Below are 25,689 nucleotides of genomic sequence, written 5' to 3'. Positions count from 1 at the left end.
GTCCTTCTTGTTGTCCCCAATTTTTACCTTTGTGAGAGCAAAATCTATTATATGCACCAATGTCCAAATGTCTGAAATACTGCAATACATGGTACTCAACAACGATGAGCAGATTTAAAAATAACTTAATTTTAATTTAGTTACCAAAATGTTCCGTCAAAAGACAAGGCCATCACCAAGGACATGTACTAGAATGTTCACAGTAGCACTACTTATAAGAGCTCCAAACTGGAAACTATCCCAACATCCATCAAGAATAAATTCACAAGTATAGTTACAGAATGGAATAAAATTAATTATCTACAACTGCATGCAATAATATGGAAGAATCCCACAAGTATAATATTGGATCAAAGAAAACAAACATAAAATAATGCATATTTATAATTTTATGTTTATCAAGTGTAAGGATAGTCAAAACTATGTTGTTCAAAATCAGCATAGAGATTGCCCTTGAAAGGAAGCAGTGACTGGAAGGCAGTATGATGGGGTTCCCAGGTATTACTAATGTTCTGTTTCTTGACTTGGATTCTGGGTACAAAGATGTGTTCTGATGGTGAACATTACTTGAGTAGTACACACTTAGAATATATGCACTTATCTGTATGCATATTATGTTGTAATTAGTAGTTAAAAAGAAAGAAAATTCATGAAAAATGACTCTCAACCCAACATGATCCTCAAGGTTGTGACTATAATTTGGGAGTCATCAACATGAGCATCACCTCTAAAGAGATTATTAAATGCATTGGATTTGGAACAGTCCAGTATCCCTGGACCAGGATACCTAAAATGTCAAAATGAGTTAATCATTTAACTTTAAGCTCTCTAATCATTTTGCTTTTCTCTACCTTCAGTGCTTTCACTATAGTTTACTCCATGATATCCCCTACCTAAGTCTCATCTACCAAAATCTCTATCAGTCTCACAATAGCCCCTTTCTACCTATTCACTGTACATTAACCAAAGTGATTTAAAGTCTAAACAACATCCTTTCACTCCTCTGCTTCAAATGCCTAAATAGAGGTTCATACATTTAAAATGTAATGCAAACTGTAAGGCCTCTGTTTCCTTCCTCTATCTACCATCGTGGTTCTTTCCCTCCCTCACTGCATTGTATACTAGAGGCACACTTGTTTTTTCTCTGTTCTTCCAAAATGCCAAGTTGTTCCACCTCAGAAGTTTTACTCTGCTGTCCCCTCTGTCCAGAACAGGCATCCCTTCACTAGTTCCAATAATAAAATGATTGATTCCCTTCTTACTCTGACACTCAACTTAAATGCCATTCTATAAACTGCTCGAATCACAACCCTTTCTGAAGTCGACCCCTCATTATTCTCCATAGCCACATATTTTTGGTTTCCTCCCTTACTAGGATTTATCTTTTACGTGCTCATTTACTTGTTGGTTTTCTCCCTCTTCTTCCTTGTTAGACTGCAAATTCTCTGAGGGCAGCGATGATGTCCATCAGAGTCAGTTTTGTATCTCCAGTGCCTATCACTGCCTGGCGTCCTTCATAAACATAGAAATGCTCGTGGAATGAATGAATCAACAATCCCAAGAGATCACAAGATGCCTGTTGTTTGTTCAGTCATGAACGACGCAGCACTGTGAATTTGCAAAAGAACGAGCAGCGAAACCAGATGCCTTTCAAGCTCTATGCCCAGCAAAGTGCCCTTATCGGTTTCCTAGCTGTCGTCGCAACCGCCCCCTCTGGCCGCACACACCTCCCTGCTCCAAACGCTGGCAAGGTACCAAATCTCTCCGCCACACCCTTTGTCTAGGCGCAACCCCTCGGAGGCTGCCGCACCAACCCCGGGAGGACGGGGCGCCTCCGCGAGCTGCTATTGGCCCAAGTCTACGTCGCTCTGCAGTGCACAGCCGCGAGTCTGCGAAGTCAAATTGCAGTTGCTGGAGGCTCGTTCGCGTCCCGACCTGTGAGTAGCTGTGGTATACATGGGCGCACCTCCTCGCCAAGCGTTGATTGGCCAAAGCTGCGATCAGTCAGCGGGAACAGACTTCCCTTCTCCTTCTGGCCAACTGCGGGAGAAAAAACTATCCAGGAGATGAGGCAGTGGCTCCTTTGATTGCTTGCTCCAGAGATAGAGTGCAACGGAGAAGGCGAGCTTCTTTACTGGTCAAGAAAGCCCCTCTCTCGCCCTTCGTTAGCTAATTACAAAATTTCCGGGAACTAGCCATCACGAGGTAAGAGCCTAGAAAGTGCAATTCATTTATTTCTGTTGGCTGTTTATAATGTTATTTATTGACGGTGTTCGGAATGGAGAGTAAAGGGAGGATGACTCCCCTGGAAGGCGGAGGGAAAATGTAGATTTACATCCCCCAGCCTCAGTCCAAGTCCGAGCCCCACGGCCCATCTCTCTGAGATCTCTGCGCCTCTCTTCCCTTTCGAGGTCTAGAGCATTCGTTCGGGGCGCGGTCCACCCTGGCTGCGCCCGAACAGCGGGGGTTCCTACCAGACCTCGCTGGGTCCTGAACTCGATCCCGGGCTGAAAGCTTGAGCCGCGCGTGAGGGGCTGGTGGAGTGGGTCCGGGTCGGAGGGAGGGACAGAAGAAGGAAGGTAGAGTGTGGCCGCCCTCATTTCCCCAACAGTAAGGCCCCGAGGGCGAACCCTCTGAGGCTAGGATGCTGCAGGGGTCAGCGCCCTGTCGCCATCCAGGAAAGTCAGACGTGGCTACACCGGCATCTATCAGTCCAGACAGAGGCTGGGAGGCTGAGACCAGGAGGCTAAAGGTGTTGGGGGAACCCAGCCATCTGCAGGACTGCACACCCGCTGGCAGGAAGATTTTTTTTTTTTTTTTTCTTCCATGTGTCGCTTTGGCTACTTATCTGCCACAGCCAGCAAACTGAGACCAAGAGACCAAGATCCTGAACTGTCCAGCCATGACCTCTTCAAATCAGTACAGAGAAGGATGCAGAACCCAGATTGGTTTGGATTTGAGGACTTAGGTTTTGCTTTGCCAAGAAAGCATTGCCTCTCAAGGCCTTGTGACTGGTGATGCATTTTTTGCATAACTGCTTTCTGTAGATTATTCACAGGAGGTGACAGAGACGAGGCTCGACTTGGAAACAGGGAAATTGGAGTCTCTAAAGCTCTACTGACCTTCCTGGGCTTCAGCCTGGAAATATGCAGTAAGGCCTCATTGGTCCTTAATAAATGCAGGGCAGAGGAAAGAATAAGGTTGTGGAGCGGTTTCCAAATGAACCACTCAAGTGATATAATGATCTTGAAAACAGCAAGCAACGAACTGTCTGCTGAGATGTATAGAAATTAGAAACAGATGCATCTTTGCAGAATGAAATACCTTCGTTATAATCTTGGGGTAGTTAGTGAGTTCTTCTTGCTAATGATTTTTTTTCCTTGCAGACTTAGTCACTTTCTACTGATCACACAGGCACCGCTGTCGCCAGCATCTTAGGAGAAGTGCTGGTGATGTAGGATAGAATGTAAAGGAAAATTCTTCTTAAATGAAATATAAAGGTACAGGTTTGGAATGTGGTCTGTGACTGTGTACACATTAACTAAAATGTTTAAAGAGAGAATGTTTAAAAATGTAAATGATGAATACTTCTCACTGCTCTTATATTCTTTTCTGTATTCACACTCTAAATGTACATTCTCATTAAGGAGAATCATTGGAGGTTTTGTTTGTTATTTTCTTTTTTTCCTCAGGTGCATTATCACCTTTTCTTTCCTTCCAGCTATGTACTGATAAAGAAGGCATTAAGATTCCAATCTGCTGAAACACATTCTGGAGATTTCTACTATTTTAGTTTATTGGGGTGCACTAGTTGTTTTATTAAAAAGTCAATAAAGAAATATTTTGCTTAGGATCATTAAAAATTACCTTGTGTTTCCATTGTAAAAAGATACCTGAGTGCCACTTTATAATGGACAGGTAGGAATACTTTCTTTTTTATTTTCCTACATTTTTTGTTGGTGCATTATAGTTGTACAAAACTGATGGGATTTGTTGTTATAAATTCATACATGTACACATTACACATTATAACAGTATAATTTGGCCAATATCACTCAGAAATAGTTTCTTGAAATTTTTTTCCAGGAGGATAAAATCTAAGCAGGTATCAGTAGCACTGATCTTTAGAACTCCTAATAATTATTATGCATGCTTAAAATGACAAAAAATTAACTGTGCTTTGACCTGATTTCAACATTCAAAAGCAGTTTAACTCAAATCCCAAAGCCAAAGCCTGCCAATAAAAGGATTTGACTCTACTCTTTCCCCAAACTAAGTGTGAACAGCTCTTAGGTATTAAATCAATGAGGGATTATAAAGTGAGAGGAAGATGAAAAAATAGACAGGTAAAGCAACCTTGCTGTGTGACTTTTCTTCACTTCTCTCCTTTTGTTTTTAACTTACTTTAAATTAGTGAATTAATTTTTTTGATACTGAGGATTAAACCCAGGGTACTCTACCACTGAACTATATCCCCAGCCCTTTTTATTTTTTTTATTTTAAGACAGAGTCTTGGTAAATTGCCCAGACTGGCCTTGAACTTATGATCCTCCTGCCTCAGCCTCTCCAGTAGTTGGCATTACAGGTTTCTGCTACAGTGTCTGGCTCCCTTTTTATTTAAAACCAAGTATGTACTTCATACTGTTTACTATAACTGGGCTGAGGAAGTGGCTTAGTGGTAGAGTACTTGCTTCATATGCTGGAGGTCCTGGATTTGAGCCCCCACACCTTAAAAGGAAAAGAAGTTTACCCAAAACCATTTGTAGTTTTCCTCCTTCCTGATGCTTTTGACCTGATGTTTTTGAGAGTTTCCTGCTCTCAGGGTGTGTTTTTTCACTGGTGCTCCCATGTGTAATCTGTGCATACCCTTATGGTCTCATGACTTGTTTAACTCTGCTGTGATCACCATGTCATTTAGATTTGTGTGTGTGTGTGTGTGTGTGTGTGACAGAATTACTAACCTAGGGGCTAGGGATATAACTCAGTTGGTAGAGTACTTGCCTCACAAACATAAGGCCCTGGGTTCAATCCCCAGCACCACCAAAAAAAAAGAATTACTAACCTAGAGACCAACTTTATTCTGTAGTCACAATTCTGTGCGAGTCTTAATGTATCCAATTGAGGAGGAAGATTGGGAAAGCTTGGTCACACAAATCAATATGGAGATGATGGAAAGGAAAATATTTGCAGGCGTTTATTTATTGACAAGAACTAGAATACATAGGGTATTTGTGTGTGTGTATGCCTGTGTGTATAAATGCACACACATTTTAAAAAATTCATGTGGTTATAGTTAAGTTGTGACCCATATATTTTTGTTTTCACAGGGAAATAGGAATTTGGAATTTTGTTTAGGTAGGAGATTGTCCTTTTTTTTTTTTTCCTTTTTGTATATGACTAAACACATTTTAGATTAATTATATAAATTTGCATTGCTAGGATTCCAATAAAATTGTTTATTTTATTGTTTACTATAGTCCTTAAAGTTTATTTTTACTAGTGAAATATGATATGTGCATGATGTGTTCTTAGGCTTTTTGTTCATTAACTTATGCTCTGACATTTTTTTGTGAATTTGAAGGGCTTTCAAGCAGAATTACTTATTGTCCTTTGACCCCTTTGGGTGATGTGATGCCGAAGTTTGAATATAACTGTAAAATGGTTTATGAAAATAAGCTAGCTTTGATTTCTGATCAAAAAGATTGGCAAAATTCTCCCCTGCCTACTCAGAAAGATTGCTGAATAACTGTTTTTCTTAGTTGGCAATTAGTTAATTGCTGAACTAACCAATGAAGAGAATTCTTATGTGTTTGTCAGTATGTTCTCTGCTCTTTGTCATAGAGAATACTGATTTCTTGTTTTAAAGATTTTTACTCATTTTCACATCTCAGATCCTACTCCCCTTGTTCTTCTGTGTATAGTAATTTCCATGGGCATCTGAAAAGCTGAGAGGCTTAGATGACTGTTTCCAAGTTTGAAGCTGTGGAACAAACTTTCTTGATGTGCAAGTTTTTGGTTTGTTTTTGTCTTTGTATTTTAGTGCTGGGGATTGAACTCAGGTCCTTGAGTACATGCTCTGCCACTGCACAGGTTTAATTTAAAGTTGTTTAGCTTGTGAATGCAAGTTGCCTGTGAATGGTTTCATTGGAAATATAGAAGGGATTAGTATGATTTAGTGTTATTGCATGTGGAAGAGGTGAAATCACTTCTTATGGTGTCCTGTTGACCTAGGTGATGCTGACTTAGCTTTGCCAAGTTGATAAACCAGTTATACATCCGGCTCACGTGTAGATTTTGCCAACGATATTCTTTCAAGTAGGTGCTTTTCAATAATGCTAACTTTCTGAGATGATTGTGTAGATAATATTTACGTATTAGAGATCAAGTTGATGACTGATTTTAGTCTGTGCAACTTAAAGAAACTGGCCAATTTGCCCCTTATTTTATTCTTATATATATGTTTCCAGTGGTTATTTGTGCTGCTGAGACTGCAGTGGTATCATTTAAATATTTTTTGGAGGGTGAGAGAGAAAGATAAAGGGCAAGAGTATCCTAGAAGAGTTGCAGATAAACTTTAGTATTTATCGGTTGTAATTCTAGATATAACTCCTCCTCAAAGGAGGCGCATTACTGCCAAGTAGCCCAAGGCTAAATATGGCATGCATGCTCTTAGATTGAAGCCAAAAGTGTAGCACTTTGCTAATCTCTCGTGTACTCTTCGAATACAAGTGTGTTTTCTAATAGATGTATTTATTTAAAATTTTATTTTTTTCTGTATGTTATAAAGTTGCTTTGGGAATTATCTCCATTATTTATTAGTACTTTTATTACGTGCTAACTTATATTGTAGTTTGAAATTTCTCCAATATTATCACCTGTATCATTATTGTTGCTGAATAAAATTTGACCTTTGTGTTAGTCTGTTTCGTGTTACTATAATGAAATATGTGAAGCTGGCTAAATTTATAAAGAAGAGAGATTTATTTAGCTCGGAGTTCTGGAGGTTCAAGGGCACATCACTGGCCTCAGCTCTGGTGAGGACACTATGGTGGATGACATAATGCAGGAGCACTTGATAGAGGGAGAGATCACATGGCCAGATTGGAAGTCAGAGAGCAATTCAGGGGTCATGCTTATCTTGGTCTGGTGAGGCCCAAGTGCCCATGAGAAATACCTTAATCCCTTGAGCATATCCAGTGGCCTAAGGGCCTTCTCAATAGGCTCTACCTCTTAAGGGTTTCAGCACCTCAACACTACCACACTGGAAACCAAGCTTCCAACTCATGAACCTTTGGGGACAAACCCCATCCAAACCATAGCAATCTTCAATCAGTTATCCTTGATAACTGTAGATGCTATTTATATCTCTCTCACCCCTGCTCCAATATTGTTATAAGAAGAAGTGAATTGCAATCTTATGCATGATCTTTGCTGAAAAGCCTAGAAGGGATGGTTCCTGAAGTCTTTCATGATCCATTAATTGAATTGGTGGTCATGTTTATTCTAAATTCTAAGAAGGTAGGCTCTGTTCTAAAGGAACAGAACCAATAGAATGGATACATCATTAGAAGAAGGGATTTATTAGATCAACTTTCATGATCAGAAACTGGATAGTCCCACAATGGTCATCTGCAGGCTGGAGAACCAGGGAAACCAGTAGCTGTTTAGTACAAGAAACTGGACACCTTAGAACAAGAGGGACCAGTAATGCAGCTTGTCTGATTCTGAAGCCCTTGAAGCTCCCTGAATAGTTGTTGGTGCAAGTCGGAGTTCAAAGGCTGAAGAGTCTGGAGTCTGATGTGGGCAGGCAGCTGCAAAAACACATCCACTCAAGAAAAAAAAAGGATGTGTGCATGCATGTGTGAGCTTCCCCCTTCCACTTTTTGTTTGTTTGGTTTTTGTTTTGGTACTGGGGATTGAACCCAGGGGCGATTAACCACTGAGCCACATCCCCAGCCCTTTTTATTGTTTATTTTGAGACAGGATCTTGCTAAATTGCAGAGGCTGGTTTTGAATTGGTGATTCTCCTGCCTCAGCCTCCCAAGCCACTGGGATTGCAGAAGGGTGCCACCTATCCCATTTGGAGATAGAGTCTTGATAAATTGCTGAGGTTGGTCTTGAACTTGCCATGCCCCTGCCTCAGTCTCTTGAGTAGCTGAGATTACAGGCGTGTACCAACACATGGCCTAAAGTTTATTTTTAATTCATAAAGTAACAGAACAGTCTAGGAATGTGGTTCAGTTGTAGAGTTCTTACCTAGCACATTCATGGCCCTAGGTTCATCCTCACCACTGCAAAAATTAAAAAAGAAAGAAAGAAAGAAAGAAACATTAATAAGTACTCTGGAGATGAGTTTCTTATTGGATCCTTATTTGTGTGGAAAACTGCCAGAAATACAGCCCTTCTTGCAAAGATATCAGAATTCCCCCTGATAATATCCTGTAATGCCAAGAGAACCTTTGGGATTGAATTTAAGCAGGAGTGTTTTAAGGAAATATAGTCTCAGGTGTGGGTGGGCTCCTGGGTGGGGTAAAGGAGAGCTGTGGCTGTTGGTGTAAATGTATGCATGTGCTCACAAATCAGGACTGCTTGTCATTATTGTAGTGCCTCCTGATTCCTGAGATCACACACTCACACACCCTTGTTCTGAATGTCTTCCTCAAAGGACAGCATCAGAACTGGCTTACCTGTGAGCTGGGGCAGGGTGTGTCTATAAACTAATTTACATTAACCCTGATAATACAGTTTCCACAGTTTGTAATTGAGGAAAAATTAAAACAACACCTACCTGTGTCTTTGCTAAAATGTGTCTGCTCTTTAGAAACAGAACTATTTAAATAATTTCTTGGCTATTTATTCATTTATTTATTTATTTATTTTTTTATTTCCCTCCTGTTTCTCTCTTTTGAGGCAAGATTTTATTGGCTTGGGATGTAGCTCCATGGCAGAGCACTTACTTGGCATGGGTTGAAGCCCAGGGTTTGATTCCCAACAGCACCCCCTGCAAAAAAAATAAATGACTGTTGCTATTGTTAATATTTACACTTACGTTTTCTTCAGAGCAATGGAGTTAATTTGAAGGGAAGAATGTTTATATATAGCTGAATTCTATATTCTTGGAACTCCAAGGGTGGAGTTCAGTATCACCAGGGAACTGGTTAGAAATATAGAATCTTGTAGTCCACCCATACCCACTGAAAAAAACCTGGGTTTTGACAAGATGGAGGAGTGATTGCAGGTGAAAGTGTGAGAGGCACATATTCCATATATGTGAACACTCAGATTTTTGTAGAATTTGAACACTGAATGGAGTAGGTAAATTGATTCTTTTTTTTTTTTTTTTTTTTTTCTGTTGATACTGGGATTGGTACAGGGGTGCTTTACCGATAAGCTACATCCCTAGCCTTTTTAACTTTTTATTTTGAGACAGGATCTTGCTAAGTTGCTGAGGCTGGCCTCGGACTTGAAATCATGCCTCAGCTTTACAGCATAGCTGGAATTACAGGCATGAGCCACCATGGTTCAAACAGATTCATTACTATTGGAAGTAGGCTATTGAGTATATATAACAAATATGATATCTACTTTCTGGTAGATCTTTTATGGCCTTAATATTTGGTAGTCCGAGATTATAGATCATTTATATTCAAAACTGTTAAGGAACTCTGTCTTTTCCCAGTTGCCTGTTCTTGAAGACATTCCATCGTTCCGTTGACCTTTCCGGTCCTCACCGAGGCCTGTGAAGTTATGTCAACAGCGGCCTTAATTACTTTGGTTAGAAGTGGTGGGAACCAGGTGAGAAGAAGAGTGCTGCTGAGCTCCCGCCTGCTGGAGGACAGGCGAGTGCCACCCTCCTGCCACAGCTCCACTTCAGAACCCAGGTGTTCTCGGTTTGACCCTGATGGTAGTGGACGGCCAGCCACCTGGGATAATTTTGGAATCTGGGATAACCGCATTGATGAGCCGATCCTGCTGCCACCCAGCATTAAGTATGGCAAGCCAATTCCCAAAATCAGCTTGGAAAATGTGGGAAGCTCTTCCCATATTGGCAAACGGAAAGAGAATGAAGATCGGTTTGATTTTGCTCAGCTAACGGAAGAGGTCCTGTACTTTGCAGTGTATGATGGACACGGGGGACCTGCAGCGGCTGATTTCTGTCACACCCACATGGAGAAATGTATTGTGTATGTACAGTGACTTTCACTCTTGACTTTACAGTTCCCCCAAGCTTCACCAAGTTTAACCTTTCACTGAGTAGGTGACAAGTCCAGTGTAAATCGAGTTACTTGCATTCACACTGCCTCTTACTGAATGGGCAATAATTTAAGCATGCCACTTATTACTGATGATTATTATTACCTTGGAAATGTGTATTTTAGTGACTCCCTGGGAAAGGCACTGACCAGAAAAATTGATAGCACTTGATTTATGATCATCTCAAGTGAATTAGAAAGTACTGAGATAACCTATGAGAAGCATTTACTCCCATCAGTTCATGACATGTAATAAGTGCTTTGATAAACGATAATTTTTTAAAAAGTGATACAAATAGCTTTGAATACTTGACCTTGGATGATTGGTCTTAGTGTCTAGAAAATGCATTAATATGGTGGGTATTTTGGATTCCTTTAAATATTTCATTTACCCCAGTTGTATTTTTGAGGATCATACTATTGCTAGATTTAAAAGGGGATGCATGTAGCAGTTATGACCATGTCCTATTTCTTGTCTTCCTGCATATGGTTAGTTATACTGTTCATCAGTGGATTTATTCATAATTCCACAAAAGAATTCAGTGGTTCAAGTTTATATGAATTAACTCTGTTTTTGAGATGGGGTCTCAATTGCCTAGGCTGGTCTCTCTCTCTTGGGCTCAAGGATCCTCCCTCCTCAATCTCCTGAGTGCTAGCACCATGCCTGGTCCATGATGGAACTCTTGACCTCTAAGGGTTGTGGTAGTGAGAATTCATTCTTTAAGAACAAGGTCTTGGGCCTTATTTATTTATTTGGTGCTAGGCATCAAATCCAGGGCCTCATGCATACTAGGCAAGCACTTTACCGTCTCCGTAAAAGCTTGTCACATGCCTGAGTCCAGTCCCCAAAACAAAACAAAACAAAACGGCTTATCACAGTGCCTGATGCATAGTAAGTACTGGTCAGTGATGTTCACTGAACATTCCCTCTCCAGTGGGTCGAAAGCATCTGAAAGTCATGAGGTCTGTTGTAAGGAAATGACTGCTTGGTAGGGTGACTGTGAGAAGAGAAACCTATTGTGAAATGATTGATCCATGTTCTCTTTCCCTTCCTCAAAGGGATTTACTTCCTAAGGAGAAGAACTTGGAAACTGTGTTGACCTTGGCTTTTCTAGAAATAGATAAAGCCTTTGCAAACCATGCCCACCTGTCTGCTGATGGTATGTAAAACAAGCACTTTCTTCAAGGCCTTGGGGAGAGGCTGGTAAAAAGGAAACAATTTAGCTTTTTGGAGGTGGGAATTTTAAGGAACACTTATTTGTAAGAAAGCTTATTTAGAAATGACTTTATATAAAGAATCATTTTTAATGCTGTTTAGAATCCACTAATGTTAGTACCTCACTTTTACTTGAAATGAGAATTTTTCAGAAAGGGAAGTTCCAAATGGTTTAGTTATTGGATTTTAAAAGATTTAAAAATATTTAATTTGTTTGATATTTGTTTTGTGGATAAGATGTCCAGACTGGTAAAGGATATTTTTCTTTTTTGAATGAGCAAGTGCTAAAATAGTCTACAGGGTAATCACATCTGGCTTGGATAGTAATTGTTTAGACAAGAAGATAATTGCTAATAGATGTTAAATAGAAACGAAAATGGCTAATGTGTATTAACTTGTACAAAGGAAGATATTTTTCTTCACTTCTTAAAAAACCTCCATCTTGCAGCTGTCAGATGGTAGCTAGTGTTATTTCTTTGTTAAATATGAAAGCATGCCAACTGAATTTATAAGTATGTACTCTATGTCCTTTGATTTTGAAAATAAAATATTTCTGGTTTTGACTAAATTTATCAAAACCATTTCAGGAAAATGTAACCAGAATCCTTTGCTAGTCAGCTAACCAGAATCCTTTGCTCCTGAACTTAACCTTGAAAACTTCTGCAGCAGTCATGGAAATATATGCCTCATAACTTATTTGAAAATGAATTGTCTTTTTTTTCTTTTTTTTGTGGGCTGGGGATCTAACCCAGTACCATGTGCATGCTAGGCAAGTGCTCTACCACTGAACTGTGTCCCCAGCATGAAAATGAATTGTGTCATAATATTAATCAGTTTGGGTTTCATCTTTTTTCCTTAAAAATTGAACCACAGAAATGTCATTTTCAGTTGAAATGCTAGGGATGGAAAATTTTCCCCATTTCATAGATATGGAACTGAAACTGAAAGAGAGAAAGAAGTCAGTTCAGATTAGGGCTGGGACTTCCCAGCCAAGCCTCTCTCATGTGCATATTTATTAATGAGGAGGGGAGAAGGTTATTCTGGGATGGCTCTGTCCCCTAACCCCCACTATCAAACCCAGGGCCTGAGCATGTTAAGCAGGTGCTCTACCGTGGAGCTACACCCCCAGCCCCTTCCTGCTCTTTTTTGAGAAAGTACCATCACAATCCAATCTCCCTTTGTTCAGAGATTTATTATTTAGTATAGATCATTCAGGTCCATTTTCTCCTCTCTTTCATTCCTTTGGACATTTTTCTTTCCTTTCTGTCCCCACCTTACCTTTAAGAAGATAGAAGCTAAGAGAGGGGAAAGTATATGCATAAGATTTTGTTCTTGTTCCTGCTGGGTGAAACACATGAAAAGGAGGAGGGAAAAAAACCACTTTCTTGCAGTTTTATATGTATAACTCTGAATTTTGGTATGCTTTTTATTTCATCCATTACCAGGTTGGCTGTGAGTTTGGTTGTCACTCATCAAGATGTAGTGCCTGTGATGTGCCCCAGCTGTTCTGCAAACAGCTGCATACTACTGGGCAAGATTTTCAGAAGAGAATGGGTCACTAGGCCAACTGCCAAATGTATTAACCCTTCATGGGTGCAATCAGCCGTTTTGGGAAAGGAGATCTGATCAATGTAGATGCATGAAATCATCAATATTGGATTTGGTGTAAAGTTTGTGAGGACTCCTTTTGTTTATTAAAAATAGATTATAATCAAGTAATTTTGAGCTTGGAGCATATCTTAGAAACTTTCTACAGATGACTGTCACATAATCAAATAGTTGTAAAAGGAAATGAATAATAAAATATAATTCACTCCTAACAATGAAATTAAAATACATTGTTTAATTTAGTTATGTGCTTTAAAGTATATGATCTCCAAACTTTAATACAGATATCTTAAAATTTATATTTCATTTAATGGCCATTTTTGTTTGAATGTTTAATGGAGCAAGATAGAAGGATGCTTGATGTGTTATTTTAAAAAAGGCTATTATAACATCATCATTAAATATTATTGTGTATTTATTCTTAGAGATTTATTTAACCTGTGTTTTCAAAAAATAGTGGTTTTTTTTTTTCTTTCTTTCTTTCTTTTTTTTTTTTTTTTTGCCGTGCAGGGGATTAAACCCACGGCCTTGTACTTGCAAGGCAAGCACTCTACCAACTGAGCTATATCCCTAGCCCTGAAAAATAGCATTTTGAGAACATTTTAAAAATTCATTCTTAATAAGTTGCCAAATCCTTCAGAGATAACAAAAATTGCCTTTTGGTTTGGGGGCCTATTTTATCAAATATATTAAAGTCACTCAAGTTAGAATGCTATGTATTAACCTTACAATTTGTAGGTTGAAAAACAAACCTATGTCATTTCAAATTTCAAGGTCATTTGGGTTCCAAAAAAAATTTTAAGTTTTTAATAAGAACCGAAGCAGTATCAGTACTATAAGAGTAGATAATATTCTTTTAGGCATATGTAAGTAGAACCCAGCGTCAGCTAAGGAAAGTTCTGTTATTCTGTGGTTTGCCCTACATCATTTCTCTTTTTCTGCATCAGCCCCATTTTCTTTCCTTTTAACCCTTCCTGCAAGGTCAGGGACTGGAACTTATTCAGTTATTTTTTTTTATTTTTGCAGTTCTGGAGATGGAACCCAGGACTTTACATAAGCTAGACAAATGCTCTACCACTGAGCTATATCCTCAACCCTTTTTATCACCAATTTTGAATTCTTTCTGTACTCAATTCATACCATAATGTGTGTTTTTACAATTAGTGAAACCAGCCTGTAGATCCAAACAGTCACTCTGTTGTTTACAAATAGTCACTTAAACTAGGTGGGAGAAAACTTAAAGTATAATCCTAAATATCCTATGAACTCTTCAAAGTGTTTCTAGTTTGCTTAAGCTTTGAAAGCAGCAAAACTCCCCAAGGGACAGATGGATCAAAAACAGGACTTGCTCTGACACTCAGAGTGGGAGACATTGATGGACAGCACTGAGTCTCATGGGAAACATTTTTGCTCTTCATATCATGATTTTATGGAAGAATTAAGCTACAAAATAACCAGGGCAAGAAAATGCAACTCTTTTAGTTTTTTTTTTTTTTTTTTTTCTTTTTGAGATGCTGGGGAGAGAATCCATTGCTTTGAGCATGTTAGTGCTCTACCACTGACCTGCACCCTGACATTTTTGAATACCCTTCTTATGGTGGGAGTCACTGAATGGAAAAAAAAAAAAAGAGGGGCAACATTGAAGAGATGTTCTTATTGTGCTGTTACTGCTTCTGCTCATTACTTTGATTTTGGTGTTCATGAGTCATACGTGTCAAGAACACCCATTTTTAATATGTATCAATTTATATGTTATTTTCATAGTTGAATAATTCCGGGTATTATTGAACTTTGAAAAATACAGCTTTTACTCTTTATGTTGCTATTCAAAATTGTGATCATTTTTCCTCTGTCATGTTGACCTGCAACACTGGGGAAAAGAGAGAGCTGCAGATATATCCAATTTATGAATTATATGAAATTATAAATGTGTTAAGGTTCAAGAGCCTTACTAGCTTTTATTTAAACAAGGAATTGAAATTAATCACTCTTCTAAAAACAGTGCTTCTAGATACTAAGTCCCCACAATATACACCCTTAACAAATGTGTGACACCCTGTATCTGGCATAGGGAGTGCTTTGATTCCTTCTTGGTTTATATTTAAGTCCCAATAATTTGGTGGTATACTGTAGTTCACATTCTTTATGCACTGCTTGCCATATACCAATTATTCAGTGTTAGAATGATGAATTTATCTTTTGTTACTTGGACAATTCTGATATTGCTAACTAAACAAATTTACAGTGCATTTTTTTCTATCTCAGTATAAGTACTGATTGACTTTGTTGAATACCAACTATTTAAGTGTGTCGTGTGTGTTTTGTGTGCGTGTGACTGTGAGCATGTGAATGTGTGTTTCTGTCACCACTAGTGTGTTCTGGTAAAGATGTATTCATATATAGATTTTCTCCTACTTGGAAACCATAAAACTAAGAAAGAAGTGTTAATCTGTGATGAACAAAAATAGACTCAACTACAAAATACCATCAAAGTGAGCAAACTGAGTTTTGGAATCAATGACTTGGCATCTCCTGGAATATTATGTAATTTGCTAGTGGAATTTTCACCAAAATAAAACCCTTCCCCTTATTTTGCAGCTCTTTCTCTGCCCTCCCCTGTGTCGCAGGTTTGTAATGTTTGAGCACAATTCCTGGGTGAATTTCCTACTTGCCTCTGTGCGTGTTATTTGTGGCAGAGAACTGTGCCTGGTCAGCAGCTCTAGACCTGGAGCCCGTGGACACTATATGCTGGGCTTCAGTGGAAAGAGAGATCTGCTTAATTTTGTCTCAGGTGAAGGAGTCCAGCGGTTCCTAGCCTGGACTACTGGAAGGTTCCCACATCCTTTTGTCCCATTAGTTGAGATGACTTGCAGTAGAAATTGTCCAGTGAGTGTTAAGAACTTATTGAAAGATGCTTTAGTTTTATAGTCTTGTTGTTAGGGCAAAAAGTGAGAACTTTTGCTTCTATGTTAAATGTTAAATGAAAATAAATGCTGATTTACTATTTACATTCTTAGATGCTTAGCAAACCAGAATTGACAGTTAGTTTTAAAACTATTCCCATAAATCCTGGGATTTTGGAACTGTGATTGTGAGTTGATAAAAACGCAAGCTCTTTTATTAAATTTCTAGGTGGCAGAGTCATGAATGACAAGCCTAAACAACTGAACTTTCATTTATGAAATTTCAACTGTTGTCATGACCAATTAAAGACCACTTTTAAAAAAGCTGTTGCTGGAGGTTTAAGCAAAGGGGAGGAATACAAAGTTCCCTGGACAGGTAGCATTTGAGTAAATGCCTGTGTTTTCTTGCCTGGCTCTTTTAAATAATTTGAAAATAATATAATTGACTAAACTGTAAAGATTCCATTTTTGTATAAAAGATTTCATTGTCATATAGTTGTTTGGCCAATCTCAAGTTAAAAGTTATCTCAAGGTTTATCCCTATTTGTAATATAAACATCAATGATGCGTATGTTAAAATACTTATGCTGTGCAATGACATATATATATATATATATATATTGTAGCATTGCAGTAATAATATTATTTTGACACAATAGTTCCAAAATCAAGAGATGAAATGGGAAGATAGTGCAACTATAAATGCTATTTCTCAATTCAGCATGACTGTGAAAATTTAGAGTTTATCATGTTTTCCATTTTGCTTTTCTGATTAAAGCAGGCATTTTAATATACTGATTGGAAAATCTATTTATGTATACATTTCCTTCCAAAATGCATTACTGATAAAGTTTTTAATATTTCCTTTTTGAAAAAACAATTCTTAGAAAGATTGATTCTCCATCAGGAAAATCAATAGGCACTTCATTTTTCCTAAATATGTCTTTAAAATTAAAATTAAACGGGCATGGTGCTACACACCTGTAATCCCAGCCACTTGGGAAGCTGAGGCAGGAGGATTGCAAGGTCAAGGTCAGCCTCAGCAATTTAGCAGGGCCCTAAGCAACTTAGTGAGACCCTGTCTCAAAATAAAAAATAAAAGGTGCTGGAGATGTGACTCAATGGCTAAGTACCACTGGGTTCAATCCCCAATACCCAGATAAATAAATAAAATAAAATAATTAAATAGTCAAAATCAGTTTTGGATGGTCATCTATTTTATTTAGATGCCTTAAAGAGTTAACAATGTTACCAGAGATAATACCTGCTTTAAATAAATTCTATTTTTCAATTTCTTCCATTTTGCTTTATTTTTTAGTTCTTAGCTTCTCTGTATTTTCACTTTTGGCAAGGCTCAATGCACCTTAAATTCTTCTAACACATGGTAAAACTTAGGACAAACACTTAGAATAAATCAAAGGGAAATACAAAATGCAGATGGACTTGAACCACAATAGGAAATAATGGCAACGTAGCCCAGTAAGACTGAATTTTATTTGATCTTAGAAAATTAATAGTCTTGGAATGCTGTGGCCCAGGAAGTACCACAGGAGTAGCAGTTGACTGTACGCTCTTGCATTTGCACCCAGACTGTGTATTAGATCCTTCCGGAGCAAACTGTACTGACTACAAGTTTATGAGAAACTAGAATGAATTTCATTTCCTGTCCCCGAATCTTTGTTTAATATAACGATAGCTATAACTTTGTTTCTCGTCCAGGGAGAACAAAGATAAACAGAAAAGAATGTGAACCTTCAACCATTTTTTTAGAAAGATTATAAAATCTGGCACTTGAAGAGCAAACGATATGTCCTTGACATGTCTCATTTAGTCTGTTAACTGATAATACTTGAACAGAATAGAAGTAAGATATGGGGGAGAAAAACCTAAAGGTGATGATTATAGAACAAGTCATCCTATCATAGTAGCCAGTTCCAATGACATTTTAATACTTTTGGTCTTGACACATTTAAAATATACAAGGGTGTCATAATTATAAATTAACATCAGCTCCACTTTGTATGAACAGGAGCTATTTGGAAACAGTGATGCATTGTTTACCTATTTAAGTTACCTACCTTTTCTGTTTGCATGGAGCCTTGTTACTGAATTAAGTACTTGTTTCTCTGCATGCTGTTACTTACATAGTTTATTTGCATTTTATTTGCATAGTTCTAGTTAAATTAGAATGATCCACCCTAGCACTAGTTTATCATGCTTGTGTTTTGTTTTATAATTAAAAACTCTGTATCCAATCATTTGACTACCACTAACTCCTCATCTTTTTTATAATATTGTAGCAACCCTTCTGACCTCTGGGACTACTGCCACAGTAGCCCTTTTGCGAGATGGTATTGAACTGGTTGTAGCCAGTGTTGGGGACAGCCGTGCTATTTTGTGTAGAAAAGGAAAACCCATGAAGCTGACCATTGACCATACTCCAGAAAGAAAAGATGAAAAAGAAAGGTACTGGCACCACGGATTCTATGTGGATGAAGTTTATAGTTTCAAGATAGAAATGAAATCTTGCTTTCTTTTTTATTTTTACTGTGTCGGGATTAAACCCAGGGCCTTGCTCATGCAAGACAAGCACTCTACCACTGAGCTACACTGTCCCCAGCTTAGATTTTGCATTTTTGAACTGATGTCATGCTTACATTTAACATTGACTCTTTTTTTCTGCATATTACACCTGCAGTCTTTTAATGTTTTCTTGACCAGGATCAAGAAATGTGGTGGTTTTGTTGCTTGGAATAGTGTGGGACAGCCTCATGTAAATGGCAGACTTGCAATGACAAGGAGTATTGGAGACTTGGATCTTAAAGCCAGTGGTGTGATAGCAGAACCCGAAACAAAGAGAATTAAGGTAAGAGAGGACTTGCAAGCACTTGATAGACAAACAATGCACAAATGCAGTATTATCTCCAGCTGTAGGCTTTCTTGGAAGATTTAATTGAAGTCAGAATGGTTTTTAAAGAGGAATCTTTTGTGGAAAGACAGATAAACTTTTCAGGTAAAATGAAATACTACTTTCTTGGCCTGATATATGACAAAGTCTCTGGTTTATGTTTTACCCCAGCTGTGGAATTCTGGTAGAATGGCTCTTTTGCCCTTCCTGGCACCTGTTCGTTGGGTCATCTCAACTTGGAAGCTATCCTTGACTTCCTTTCCTCACATGCTCAATCATCACCCACCTCTATTTCTGTGACATTAGTGCATTTATTACCATAAACTGCCCCAGTACATACCCAGTCTGGGATTGGATACTTCCTTCTGTAAAACTGTTGAGCCAACTATAGTACCTAGCATAGCATGCTGCAAGCTTCCAATAATGGCAGCAGGTGTTTATTAATTGCATGCAGGATTTCTTTCATGTCTTATATGCCAATGATATTCATTTTATGTAACAAGTACTTTTGTAGGTTTTACTATGTGCTAAGGTCTGTTCAAAAGAAGTAATACTATCCTCATTTCACAAGGAAACAAGTCTAAAGCATACAGAAGTCTAAAGCACATACAGAGGCTCACAATTTTAAGTGCTAAAAACTCCTGACCCAGTTGCATAATAGAGGCAGGATTCAAACTCAGCTATCTCAGCAAATGGCTATCTGTCTTTTTCCTTTTGTTACTAAGCCAATATTTGGTTTATCCTTGGTGGTGGTTGATACTTCTTGCATTTTCTCTGTTTGCCTACAAACCCTTACAAGATGACATTCAGCAAAACAGATAAAATCTTCAAAATAACAAGATCATTTTAAGGTAGAGTCTAGTGTATTGATCTTTGTTTGGTCTGATTGTAGCTACAGCATGCTGATGACAGTTTCCTGGTCCTCACCACAGATGGAATTAACTTCATGGTGAACAGTCAAGAGATTTGTGACTTTGTCAATCAGTGTCATGATCCTAATGAAGCTGCCCATGCAGTGACTGAACAGGTGACATGGCAGAACTTCTGCTAAGAGTGTTACAGGGAGGGAGGAGGGTAAAAGACAACCCCAGGCAAGTGGTCTCTGTGCAGCCAGAAGTGGTTATCACAAACTTAAGATTTCTTTGAAATCTTGAATTTTAGCTTAAGTATGTTATAGTGAATTTTACACTTGACTCCATAATTCCAATTTGGAAATTTTTACCATTTGCCCAAGTAGTTAAGAAAAATTAATATGCCAAGGAAAAGTATTAGGTTTATTTTTTAACTTTATATATACCTTAAATGATAATAGCAACAATAATAGCAAACTAATATATCTGTGTCAGATGCTATTCTGTTCACATATATTAACTCACATAATCATCATAATGCATGCGTTTGAGGTTGACACATTTCACAGATGAGGAAAACTGAGGTACAGAGTCCATGTGTCAGAACATGTGAAAAAGACAAAATTACTAAAAGGTGAATGGATCAGATTATGTGTCAACCAGAGCTAACACACAATCACTGAGTAATATCCAGTAAAGAACATGCAAAAGCTACTTTGTGCTGTTTAATATTCTGTTCTGATGGATAGTGGTGATAGCAATTCTAAGTTATAGCCAGCACTGATCATACTTTAATTCAATAGCTATTTTCACATTTCCAATATTTATATTTTGAATTAAGGGGCCACATTTGTCCTAAACTTTTAAGTGATAATATTTGTAATTAAGACATAGAATATAGTAAGGGAGGTTGTTTTGGGTCATCTGTTATTCCATGTGCAACTTGTTAACTTTATGGGACATTGATACAGAGTAAAAGAATCACAAACCATTGTGAAATATTTGCACTTAGTAACTGTACCTAAAAGTAGTTTGGCTTTCTAAGCAAAGGATGATTTTTCTTTGCACAGACTCTGAATTCCCACGTTTTCTCTCCTTGGCAAACTTTGCAGGCCATACAGTATGGTACTGAAGATAATAGTACAGCAGTAGTAGTGCCTTTCGGTGCCTGGGGAAAATACAAGAACTCTGAAATCAACTTCTCATTCAGCCGAAGCTTCGCCTCCAGTGGACGCTGGGCCTGATCGCTGCCTTGGACTTTGAGTTTCTGTGCAATATTGTTTTTCTGAGCATGTCAAGAAACTGATAAGATAAAAAATGTTACCTGTAGTAGTAAGTTGCTAGATCAACACACAAGTCTGAGTAAACTTAATAACCATTTACATAGAGGTATTTTCATGAATACCTATCACATTTATGTTCACCTCTTCATGCTCAGTATAAAAAATATGTGTAATTAAGCTACTGTGAGTCTCTAAGTTGAGTGGGCAAATGAGAAGTGGTTTTGGTATATTCGATGGGTATTATAGGTTTTTTCAGGTTTTTTTGTTTTGTTTATTTTTGGTGCTGGGGATTGAACCCAGGGGTACTTTACCACTGAGGTATATCCCCAGCCCTTTTTATTTTTTGTTTTGAGATGGGATTTTGCTAAGTTGCTGAGGCTTTCACTAAATTGCTGAGTCTTAGCCTCAGCTTCCCACAATGCTGGAAATATAGGTGTGGGCCACTTCTGGGTTTGATGAGTGTTACGTTTCTGTGTGTGTGTGTGTATATGTGTGTGGGGGGGTGCTAAGGATCAAAACCAGGGTTTTGCACATAAATTTCTAATTTTTACCACTTGGGCAGCTATGGTTTCTTTTCAGCCTTTTGACAGCTATTCAAGGTGTTATCTGCAACTTTTTTTTTCTTTTTTTCTTTTTTTAAAATACAAATGGGCCCTCACTGTATTGCCCAGGATGGCTCTGAACTTCTGAGCTCAAGTGTTTCTCCTGCCACAGTCTCCTGCATGGCTGGGACTTTAGGGCCCACCACTACAAAGGCACACCACTATGGCTTACTCGAAAGTGTGTATTTTTAATAGTAGTATCAAGGAGCACATGTGAAAACTGGGTTCTCTGTTATCACATTTTGTATTCTGGACCACTGACTGGTAAATATAACCATGCAAAAGAAATTCATTCAAATGACATCACTAAATTATATACATTTTTCTCATTTTTTATTGGTGCATTATAATTACTAAATTATACACATATTTATAAACAGCACACTTGTATCTTCAGCTGTTAATAGCTCTCTCCATTCATTCCTGTTTTTATGTAATTAAATATATTATATAGATGTGAGTATTCCTGAGCTCTAGTGGATAGCTCAGTAATATTGCATGTGCTTTTGAGAGACCCTTGGTTCAATCCCTAGTACCAAAAAAAAAAAAAAAAAAACAGTACTCAGATGTGCTATTATTTAACATCAGAAAAGATTGCACAAACTTAGGATCTTTTGGTCAAAACAACACAAAGTTCAGTATGGACAAACTGACAGTATGGAGTGTTTTGTATTAAGTTTCCATTGATTATCTCTAACTTTGTGCTTTGTGTTTTAAATATAGTATATATATCTTTTTTTGTATAGAGTAAACAAGTTGGATATTTTGTTAGTAAAAATAATACCACATTGACTGATATTACTATTACAGACATAGCTTGAGGTTTATGTCCCTGTTTTGCTCATTTCTAAGACTTAAGAGAAAGAATAAATCTAAAACAGACATATATAAAAGTGTTCTGTATTTCATCTTGCTATGTGTTTTAGGAATGTAACCCTGTGCTTTTTACCTGCATGTAAGTTTGCTGTTAAGCTGTGAATCTCCAAATGTGTGTTTGGAATAACATTTGCAGTTTGTTTATACAGATTTTGTAAATTGGTTTTATGTGTATTGTGTGTGTGTATATATATATATGTATATATTTTGAAGTAATATAAAATGAAAGGGAACAATCTTGCATAGCTCCTTCACCAGTTAGGTTTAAATTATTGGTATTTTTATCCCTGAGGATGATGGGAAAACTGAGGGTAGTTCTTCTATAGTGGAGAATCAGTGGTTATCGACAGGTAAGGACATGGATTAAGAATGGTTGTAGGAGGCACTTTATTTTGGGTAATAAAACCGGAGAACCAGGAACAGAGCTGGCATGTTGAAGCTACATTGTTATGTGGTAATTAGAATATAAAACGAATACTGAGAATTAGAATGACATGGAATTTTGTGATAGAAATAAAAAAAGATATGAAAAAAGAAAAATTCAATGTAGTATATATCTTCAACTTTTAGTTTCCAAGACTTATTTTTTTTCTTTCTTTCAACTTTGTTTAAGGGGTTATTTAGAAAGAACAGGATTCAATATAAGTACATAAATCTTCTCAGCTTTTGGGAAATGGAAGAAAATAAATTTTGTTTTCCTGCCTATATTAATCAGGAATTGTCCTTTGGGAAAAAAAAAAAAAAAAAAAAAAAAAAACGCTAAACAAATATTTCAGGTATTTTTTTAAAGTAATAAGGTGAAAAGAGGAAAAACATTAGAGGAAAGAATATATTCTGCTGCTTGTAGTCTGAAAGATGAGGCACCAAAGAAAGACTTAAAAAGTTGGGAAATTTCTTTCTTTTTCTGAATCAGAACTTGGAACAGAAATGTGGAAGCTACATTTAGAAGCATAGAGAATTTCCAGACTCACAGGCAAAGTGGAATTCTAAAGCACAAAAATGGATTCTAAAGATGCACATTTCATTTTTGTTTTGAATTATTCACCTGACTATTTCTCTTTTTTACTGGAATGATATTTTCAAGTTCAAAGATGTAAGTGTCATGGATGGAGTGAGGTGAGTTGCCAGGTTTAGGACGGTGGTCATGGGTACACTTGACTGTTTCACCTGGAAAAGTTTCAAAATCCTAAGTCAACCTTGAATAGGTGTAAAACATATGCCTCAGTATAAGAGTAAAATTTAACATGTAGATTATCGTGATCCATAAAAGATAAGCATACATGTATTAGGCCTCTAAGTATACTAATGGAAATTATGCAAATAGTAGGAAAAAAAAAGACTCTTCTAATATTGTTTTTTGGTTATAACTGAATTTGCCATGTGGGTATAGGCATTGTGTAAATTATATAACATCAATTATTTTCATGTTTGCCTTTCATTTATATATAGTATATAAATCATCTTTCTGTGTTGCCAAACTATTTGCCAACATTTGTTTGGTGAATTATTCTTAAAATCATTGTGACATTTTACAATTTTAAGTTCTTAAGTGTTTCATATGTTTAGTAGTAAATACAGCCAGACATGTAATGACACAAGATTGTAATAATGCAGGACTGTAATCCCAGTGACTTGAGAGGCTGAGGCAGGAGGATCCCAAGTTCAAGGCCAGCCTGGGCAACTTAGTGAGACCCTGTCTGAAAATAAAATAAGACTGATGATGAGCTAAGTGTTAGAGTACTTGCATAGCATGCATGAGGCCCTGGGTTCAATCCCCAAAAACCAAAAACCTCCTGCTGTCCCTCAACTGTTCATTCGTTAGAGATCTGTGTTTCTTAAGTGCTTCAAAGTCTTTTTCACTTTTCTCGGAAAAACAGCCATTTGGGAGGGATCAGTTTTGATCCTTTGTACTCTATGATGTGAATTTTCCCTGAGTTTCAACATTAAAAAAATTACTTTGAAGAATCAGTAGCAAACATTCTAAAATATAGAAATCACTTTATAAAATAAAATATCTTTTTTAAAAATATCAGTAGAAAATTGGGTAGGTCTATGATAACTCTCAAAAACTGGACAAAACATTTACTAAGAATGAACATGGATTTAATTTCATGGTAACATGACAGTAAGAAAATGCTTTAAGGTGGGAGTTGAGGGACTTAAAGTGTAGCATTAAACTGTTAAACACAGACAAGTGTCGTATTTTCCTTTAGCTTCTCAAGGGTTCTCACATACCTGTGGCTGTAAAAGGCAACATGAGATTTGGGTTGGGTTACATTTGATTGTATTTTCTTAAGTCCCTTGTATGGATGACTTAAGTAAACCAAATTGTGATGTCCTGACTTTTGCTTTTGGCATCTGGGATGAGACCAACTGACTCTCTGGCAGCTCCCATTGGTCATTAGATGGTTGAAATTGTGCATTGGTGGTTGTTACTTGTGTCCCGGGCTGGGTGATGTGGAGGTATTCCACCTGTAAGAATGACTCATCTCCAGTGCAGAATCTTGCAGCCTGCCATGCCCCAAATTAATTTCTACAAAAGTGCTCTTGTGTTTTATAATTTGCCAAAGTACTACTTGGTGTACAGTGCCTCCGTAGCAAGTTAATGTAAATGCTGCTTTCACTGTTTTAACTGTGTTACAGTGACTATGAACAAGCTGAAATCCATATTTTGGTGTTGAAAATATTCTAATAAAATACATGCATCAAATACTTTTAAAATGTCCAATTGTGCTTATTTGACATCCAGACCATCCAGTGTTTATTACATAGGTGATTCTGTGAACATTAAAAAACAGTAAGAGTCAATGAGTAGTTGGAAATTGCTTTTAGTAGCCGAATTCTGGCTGTTGACAAAGTAAGATGAAGAGGCTTTGGGAATTAAAAAAAAGAAAAAGAAAAAAAGATATGCTCTTACCTGTTCAAGTCTTTTTACTTCATCTAAAGCAAAATTCATCTCTTATTTCCATCTTCCAAAATATTTCATAGTACATCAAAGGGAACAACAGGTCATGATGATTTCTATAATGATTTGCCTATAGTTTAAAAAGTTTTGTGATATATTTCACTGCAGCAAGTCCTTAGTAAAAGTTAGAAATAGCTGTTGGCAACAATGCTACAGAATTCAGCATTATATATTTAACACAAGCAGTTTTTGATGTTCAGTCTTTGATTGAATGAAACATAATC

General features: G+C 37.4%; 1 protein-coding gene across 2 annotated transcripts; it reads left to right on the top strand.

The window, feature by feature from the left end:
* The first annotated feature begins 1,959 nt into the window (after positions 1 to 1,959).
* Positions 1,960 to 23,229, top strand: Ppm1k (protein phosphatase, Mg2+/Mn2+ dependent 1K). 2 transcript variants are annotated; one of them, XM_047567393.1, is made up of 7 exons: positions 1,960 to 2,205; positions 9,680 to 10,184; positions 11,313 to 11,413; positions 18,281 to 18,446; positions 18,702 to 18,846; positions 19,781 to 19,915; positions 20,852 to 23,229. In XM_047567393.1, the coding sequence occupies exons 2-7, from the start codon at positions 9,748 to 9,750 to the stop codon at positions 20,981 to 20,983; spliced, it is 1,116 nt and encodes a 371-aa protein (XP_047423349.1). In that variant the 5' UTR covers positions 1,960 to 2,205; positions 9,680 to 9,747; the 3' UTR covers positions 20,984 to 23,229. The 2 variants fall into 2 exon arrangements, with proteins under 2 accessions (XP_047423349.1, XP_047423350.1); XM_047567394.1 differs by lacking the exon at positions 1,960 to 2,205 and adding an exon at positions 6,295 to 6,315.
* Positions 23,230 to 25,689: the final 2,460 nt, after the last annotated feature.

This window comes from Sciurus carolinensis, chromosome 10 (genome assembly GCF_902686445.1).
Source record: "Sciurus carolinensis chromosome 10, mSciCar1.2, whole genome shotgun sequence".
Taxonomy (NCBI): Eukaryota; Metazoa; Chordata; class Mammalia; order Rodentia; family Sciuridae; genus Sciurus; species Sciurus carolinensis.
The sequence above is the reverse complement of the archived record's forward strand: the minus strand, read 5'-3'. Positions and strand labels throughout refer to the sequence as shown.